A 7,731-nucleotide genomic window follows, 5' to 3' on the forward strand; every position below is an offset into this window, starting at 1 on the left:
ATCTTTAAGAATCTATTTCAGTCTAAAAATATGTTTAAATGATTAGATTAAGCCCTTCCCTGCAGTTATACATATTTTTACAAGCAGTACACTAAAGTCACTGTAGAGATTTTCTACCCAGCAGATCCTACAGTTTTTGTAATGATCTAAATAGTGCCGGTTAGATTATCTGAATAGACTCAATTCTGTCTGAAACAAATAATTCACAAGCAGTGCACTACAATATCTCTGCAAAACCTGAAATCAGAAATGTTGGAAATACTGCTTTTTTTTTTTTTTTTTTTTTTAAATATAACATTTATTTGACAGACAAAACATTTTAACAGAAATTTCAGTTAAGAGTAAATAAACTGTTGTGTCCACCAAATGGTGTAATTCTTAAAAATATAAAAAACCCTGGAAAATGCTTTCCAATAGCGAAAATGAAAAATACATGAGTTACATCAGAAATCGCTCCAAACAAAGATATGGAAGTGAACCAAGGCTGTGAAACAAGAAGAAAGGGTATATTGGATGTACAGTAACAATCCAACAAGAACTAGGCAAGTTATGAATACATACACAAACTGGCCCACTTCAAATAACTGCAGCTTGAAAGAAAAGTTTTTGGTAATGATACCCTCATACACCAAGTAACAGCATTTATTAATACGATAGCCAGATCAAAATACCGTAAATACTGCTCCACTGCCAACCTGTTTATTGCATAATCTTAGGACATTACTTCCCAGACTTTTCCAAAACACCCCTAGAAAAAAGTCAGATACTTCAGAATCAATAAACACACCCTTCAATCTGATTGATAAACACACAAATAAAAGTCCTACTTAATAAACACAGGGGTTACAAACACAAGCCCTCATGATTGCTTAGAAACCCTTTTAACTGATCATTAAAATGGAAAAGGCCACTTGCATACATAATAATAACAAAAAGGCCAACTCAATGCAATCAGATCTATCCTATTAGGATTGGAGATCCTATTCACAAAGCTTTCGCTTGCTTAATGTTTTTTAATGACTAATCAATTATACTGTTGTTGGCACCAGCTAACAAGTTGTCAACAGATTCTAAGAATATTAAAGTAAAAAATTGGTGAATAGCCCACTGCTTGCCAATTTCTCGTATTAAACAACTCATTAGATACTCTTTCTTTTTAGATGTTCCTATGATGGTATTCTATTTGAATGCATGTGAATGTGCACCCACGATTCAATTATAAGCTACACATCATACACATTCGCTCTAAGTTTCCTATATAATATTTATATTTTTCACAAGTTATTATTCCTTAGGGAAACTGTGCAGTTTAACAGACAGAGCAGCAGACCATTAAGTCATATTAGTGTTTTACAGTTTTGAACAGACAAAGGTGAAAAACATTTTCCTCGTTAGGTTTTTCCCCTTATTGAAATTTAGAAAGTTTTTTTTTTTTTGTTTATCTTATTCATTCAGCAATATTAGTTTGAATTCAAAAACCAAATGGTGCCTACATTGTACCTAACCCCCAATCTAAAGAAACAGTTCATAGCAGGGGGCTATTGCCAGTTACTATTGCCAGTACCACAGGCTGTGGAATATAAAATCCATTACCACAACAGGACAGTCCTCTGTTTTAATTAAAAAGACACAAACGTCCTTATTGTTCCAATTAATGCAGCCTGCATAAAACAGTTAACCTTAACCTCTAACCTCCTTGACTATACCTGGCACACATAGTTCTGTACAGGCTAATGAGATTTGAAAGGCATCCGTGTGCAGTTTCAGACAGGGAAACCCCTAAGAGAAATATGATTTGTGAGCTAAAAAAGTCCATATGAGACAGTGGGGGATATTGAGATACATTTTCTGGAGTGTCTGGTTTTCTCTTATTTCACTCTCTCTCTCTCTACAAAAAAGCTTTGGACTCTAATAGTGTTATGACTGTCTTGATTGAGTGACAGAAACAAAAGCTACATTTTTTTTTATCAAAAAGTCTAAAGTTTCAATGTGTGTCATGTACTTCTACCACTAACCCTTTCTCAAAAGACAGCCACTTGCTCTGTTACATTAGAAATAGGGTGAAATGTACAGGGTTATTAACACCTACAATTTAACATTTCAAAAAAGTCCAAGTCCTGTCTGATAAAAAAAAAATATAATAAAATAGCTTCTCGTTTTTTCATGCCAAATCAGTCTCATTTCTATTTCAGTAGTTTAAAAGATAATAAACAGGTATTGCTATTTTTAAAGAATAGAAAGTACTGGTAATACACATTTCCTGATGGACTGGTGAAGAGCAATCCTTCTTAACTTGTGATTCCGTGTCTCTCCCCACCTACCCCACAATCAGGAGCAGAAGCAGCGAGACAGTCGAGCAGGCAGGTGGCGCAGTGCTGTCTATGTTTTCTTCTTGAGATCCTCAAAGCGGCGTGAGAGGTCATCAAAGTCGATATCCTCAGATGGAGCAGAGTTTCCACCAAAAGAGGAAGCAGGAAGTGTGTCAGGAACCGAGGGGAGTTCTGGGAGAACTGCATTGTTATAGGTCAGAGGGGGACCTGGCGAGACAGGGAGAGACACAGCTTCAAATTGGGACAGAGCTCACGCGCACATGCTCAAACCATCTTTCTACAGTAGCCCACAATTACAAGTTAACATTTTTGTCAAGCAGGTAGTAAACACCTGCTTTGAAGAACAAACCTCTGCTCATAAAGAAACTATGAAGCACAGCGAGTGCACAGACCTCCCTTTTGTGTTTCTGATCAATTAGTGAGCAAAATGTGTCACTTACCAGTAGCCTTTGGAGAAGGAACAGAGGTGTTTTTATTGAGATCATCAATCTGACAAAAGAGAGACACAAGTCAGTCTCTGCTTCTGTGCACCTAGGCACTACCCTCCAATTCATCTTAGGACCCATACCCCTGGTTATGGATGGTCACTTAAAGCAGGACAATGAAACCCAAAGCACACTCCACAGTGCGATGCAGGCAGGGGTTAGTTAGCCAACTGAACAGCTCTAGAAAGCTTATAATAATAATAAATATTTTCATTAGTCCAGTGCAAGGAATTGAAAGCTACTGGTAGCTGTGGTTGGTTAGTGTGTCTAGCGGGGGGATAAATGTGTGTGACAGGTGGCCAGGAAATTAACAGGAGCACAACTGGAATAGGTTGCAAGAAACCAACATGCTCTGTGCATGCAATTACTAAGCTCAGACTAAAAGCTGCAGTACTCTTTAGTGACAAAGCTGAACATCTGTCCCATGTGATCTGCAAATGAAGAGTAATGCTGATCTTTCCTGAAGCTCTAGCTGACTGCTGGTGTCAGTCCAGAAAAGTGGAGCTGCGACACTTACAAACTCATAAGTTGGGGCACAGCTGGGTAGCTGTGGGGGCTGCATTCCTGGCTTTGGAGGCTGGAAGTTGTTAAAACTCTCATGGGTGCCAACTTCAGGACCACTGAAGTTTTCCTGGTGGGAGAAAAAAATAAAATGTTAATGCTCTTTAAAATGATCAGATTTACAAAAAACATAAAAGTTCAGATTTCACAAGCAAAGTTCAAGAGTTAAATGTAAAGCAATTTCACTCAGTAATATTAACACATTTATATTAATGCATTACAGTACATGTTTTTAAACAAACAAAAAAAAAAAACTGCAAAAAAAGTCTTACAGGTCCTTTGGGTTGAGGGTAGTTGAATGGAATATGTGGTGAAGGCATAGGCATGGGCATTGGCACTGCATCCACTGGCACAATGAAGCCACCTCCCCCACCACCCCCCCCTCTTCCTCCAGGCCCCCCCTTCTTCTCATCAAAGACATCAATGAGATTAGCTTCCACACCTGCAGGGACCTCGCCCTGAGAGAGAGGAGAGAGAATCCTTTTACCAACAAAAAGACAATCAGCAACACACAATAATTGTACTCTCAGAGCCAGGGACACAAGCTCATTTAAATTATAGAAATTATTCAATAATTGATAGAAAGAAAAAAGGAAGCCATAAAGTAATCATAGCCAAATATCATGACAATTTACAGTCCAGTAACTGCTGTACTTGGCACAGAGTTTGCATCATAATACACAGACAGCCTTGGAGGTGGTGCCATGCGCAGGTGATCTGTGTGTGCACAGCTCTCAGTGCAGCACTTGTCAATTTAGATGGTTCACTCACGCTCACCATGACCATAGAGTCAGGCTCATAAGGCACGTTGTAATTCTTCGCAATCTCAATGAGGTAACGCTCCACCAGGATCTTTGGGGGTGCCTCTACATTCAGTTTGTGCATCAGCTGCAGGGGGGAAATGAACAATGACAGGGTTAATATATAGAGAAACACTTTTTTTAATAAACTTTGTACATGACGGGGCTTATTTTAATGATCACTATAGTGTTAGCATTTAGAACATCTGTTGTTTATATATTAAATATTGAAAATCCCTTTATATCCACTTATCTTTATCAATTTTCATGAAACTCAGCACGTTACCATCAATGTTAGTGATGATGGGCAAATAGAACACCTGTGTTGTTTTGAATAGTGTACAGTACAGCACAAGTAACAGCCATTATTCATTTATTTTAATTAAATGACATGCTAATAAAAAAGGGTTTACAGTAGACCCCGATGATTGTGATATAATTTACCCTGTCATTGACAGTTCCTATCTGGTTTGACCTGCAAAGCTTGCCATACTCCTTGCTGTATTTGGCACACAGCTGATCTGCAACCTGCAGAGATAAAAGAAAGAAATATGTTGCTTGTGGATTTCACTTTACAAAAAAAGAATTTGAAAGTTTATGCTGCCCACAGACACTAAAAAGTCTGTTTTATGAAAAGTGAACCTGGAAATGCTGGGATGAATAACATAAAAAGATAACAAGGACATTCACCCTCTACCCACCACATACTCACAATCTTGAGCTCAACGACTTCACTCTGCATACGGGGGGCTGCCCAAATCAGAGTAGAGACGGCTTCCTGTAAGCCTGGCTCCAGCTCCCTAGAAGCAACAGTAGGAGAGAGAACACTTTCCATGTGGTCATTACTGAAGATCCAGTAAACAAATGCATAGCTGGTGTCCAGCTCCGCCCGATTGCCAGTTCTCTAATAGTATTCTACATCAGTTAATTTGTTGGATGTAGTGCATATATTATTTTATGACCCAACATTATTATTCTTCATTAGTCCATCATCTTTCATGAGCGGTCACTCACTTCATGGACTGTACGAGTCCAAAGCGTGCGAGCAGCAGGTCACAGTAAAGCTCCAGTATCTCCATGGCCTCCACCAGATAGTCTTCTCTGATGATGTGCTCCACACGGATACGTGCTCGCTCATCCTTCCCCGTGGACAGGTAATCTGCAATTTCCTTGCGCGCTTTCTGTGCTAGCTCCGCTGAAGAGGGACGGACACACAGACAATCAATCACACGTTGAACCTACATGGATATGAACATAGCTCATTCATTCAAATACGGAGATGAAAATATTACCGTTTATCACATAAGCTTACATTTTTCAGCCCTAAACATTATAGTACTACAGTGCATCCCTCCCAGTCCCTTAGCTGCGTACCAGTCTTGTAGCTCTTCACAGTCCTTCAGCTTCTCCTTTTACAACACACTGCTTCCCAGTCCCTTAGCTCTAACCACTAGTCCCCACATCCTGCACAGTCCTGTACCGCTACCCACTATACAACACTACCTTGAAATCTATTAGCAACCACTAGTACATACTGCTTTCATATTATCCACAGACTACAAAAATACACTCACTCTTCTTCTTCTCCAGGAGCTTGAGCCGGTTCATGACCAGCCGAAGGTTGACACGAAGTCGCTCTGCTTTGAATCCACCGCCAAGCATCATGTACACTGCAGAGAAAGTCAGACAGCAAACCTCTTTTATAGGGCCTGGTTACTGTTCTGTTTGCACCCCATTGTTTTTCTCCTTGTTAAAACATTAAGTTTCTCTGCTGCCTACAATTACCACACGTAGAAGAATTCAAGGCGAATGCAAGTGAAGAGATACATTGCTTTTCCTATAAAATGCCCCTCCTTTATAAAACAATTCGTTATAAGAGATTTGATTTCACTTTCACAAAGTATATTCTGCAGATCAGTTTTCATCATCCTCAGTGTAGGGGATATATGGAGGACCATTTTGTATATGTGTATATGGATGTAGGTGTTACTCTTCAGGATACAAAAAGCTATAATGTTGTATGCAGCTATGTATGGCAGGCTACGGTTGTAATTAATAAAGTAAACTTGTAGTTTAATAAACCATCCCAGACTGCATATATCGAATCAGGTACATGTAAGAAGTAAAAACGCCTTAATGAACAATAGAGATAAAAAGCAGGAAATAATAGTTTCGAAACGATTTCTTTCATTCATTCATTCTCTTACAGTCTCCAGTGTCAGGTAGAACTTAAGTTTAAAAAAAAAAAAAAAAAAAAAAAGTTTGGCAAGTGAGTCACTAATCATGTGCTTACGAATGACATCACACTGGCATTGACAAATCAGATTAAACAGTTTAGCGCTATTTATAGAACAACCCTAAATTTTGCATATAAAACACATCTAACAAGGCCCTTTGTATGACGGAGGCCATGCCTTATGAATTTTCTCCATTTCTGTCTGCCATCACTGTGCTATAGCGTATATCACTAATAATTATACACTTTTACAAATGATCACACCCTTTCTCATTGGTGATGAAATATGAAATATTAACAGCAACATATCTGACGGGACTTGCGGTCACAACAGCAGTACGACAAGTCAGTAGGGGAGTGTAACGGGAACAAAGAAAGACAGAGACAGCAACTGGATAATATACAACACGACTGTTACAATAGACAGTATGGAAAATGGGGAAAAAAACATTGTACAGTTCATTTGTTTTGATTGTGTGTGTACAGTTTCTTATTAAACCAATATGAGACATAGTATTACATATACAGCGAAGCATTGTTCTATGTATGACATGTAAATACATAAAAATAAAATAAAACCCGTCTACGGTAGTTTGTTAACAACTAAAAAACTAATTGAGGCACCATTTCAAAACAGATTAGAGAGCTGAGCAGTAAAATAGTGCCGATTCGCATAAGGAAGTAGCACGGTGTACTACTGGACCGTTTCTATTCCGAAAAGAAACAAAAACAATGCCCTCAACTGTAAAACTGCCCCACGACACGCTAAAGCAAAATGCCACCATTTGTCTCCCACGTTAAGAAAACTCTTTACCGCCTCTGTTTACATAAACAGTGCACCACAAAACCATAGTCTTACCCGTTAGACGCTCCTCTTCAATGATATCTGATTGTTTTAATTTCCTTCTCTTCCGCACACTGCGTCAGGTAACATCACCAGGAAGCGCGTCATGAAGCAAGCCGCCCTCGCAAACCCTGCCTGGAAAAAAACGGGATGTATCATGTAGATGCCTGTGTTTTTATATGGTTTACTATATTAATAAAAAATTAATTAATTAATTAATAAAACACACCAAAATGGCATTTTTTCCTAACTCCGTAACAGAAAGGAACCTCGGTTTGTTTTTTTTGAAACATAACTGTAACTGTTTGGGAAACAATTTATGTACTGTATTTAATTTGTAATAAAATAAAATAACATAATAATAATAATAATAATACTGGAAAATGTAATTCCCAGGTCCCAGTACTAAGCATTCTTAGAAGGGCAACGACTGAAGAGTAATTTAAGAAGTTAGTTGCTTGTTGTTATAGTTCTG

At 38.4% G+C, this 7,731-nt stretch overlaps 1 protein-coding gene across 2 annotated transcripts; it reads right to left on the reverse strand.

The window, feature by feature from the left end:
- Positions 1-668: 668 nt before the first annotated feature.
- Positions 669-7,371, reverse strand: LOC121325347 (IST1 homolog). Of its 2 annotated transcripts, none has more exons than XM_041267778.1 (10): positions 7,272-7,371; positions 5,751-5,846; positions 5,191-5,371; positions 4,889-4,976; positions 4,621-4,704; positions 4,154-4,264; positions 3,649-3,834; positions 3,333-3,446; positions 2,771-2,819; positions 669-2,537 (listed from the first exon to the last, which is right to left on the reverse strand). In XM_041267778.1, the coding sequence occupies exons 2-10, from the start codon at positions 5,839-5,841 to the stop codon at positions 2,380-2,382; spliced, it is 1,062 nt and encodes a 353-aa protein (XP_041123712.1). In that variant the 5' UTR covers positions 5,842-5,846; positions 7,272-7,371; the 3' UTR covers positions 669-2,379. The 2 variants fall into 2 exon arrangements, with proteins under 2 accessions (XP_041123712.1, XP_041123711.1); XM_041267777.1 differs by having other exon boundaries at positions 4,148-4,264.
- Positions 7,372-7,731: the final 360 nt, after the last annotated feature.

The sequence above is a fragment of the Polyodon spathula genome, chromosome 13 (genome assembly GCF_017654505.1).
Source record: "Polyodon spathula isolate WHYD16114869_AA chromosome 13, ASM1765450v1, whole genome shotgun sequence".
NCBI lineage: Eukaryota > Metazoa > Chordata > Actinopteri > Acipenseriformes > Polyodontidae > Polyodon > Polyodon spathula.

Excerpts from the sequence above, each read along its gene's own strand:
- LOC121325347 (XM_041267777.1), bottom strand. The coding sequence starts at position 5,841 with ATGATGCTTGGCGGTGGATTCAAAGCAGAGCGACTTCGTGTCAACCTT. Across the intron at positions 2,820-3,332 it reads GTGCCCCAACTTATGAGTTT|ATTGATGATCTCAATAAAAA; the intron begins GTAAGTGTCGCA and ends CTCTTTTGTCAG. Across the intron at positions 2,538-2,770 it reads TCCTTCTCCAAAGGCTACTG|GTCCCCCTCTGACCTATAAC; the intron begins GTAAGTGACACA and ends CTGTCTCGCCAG.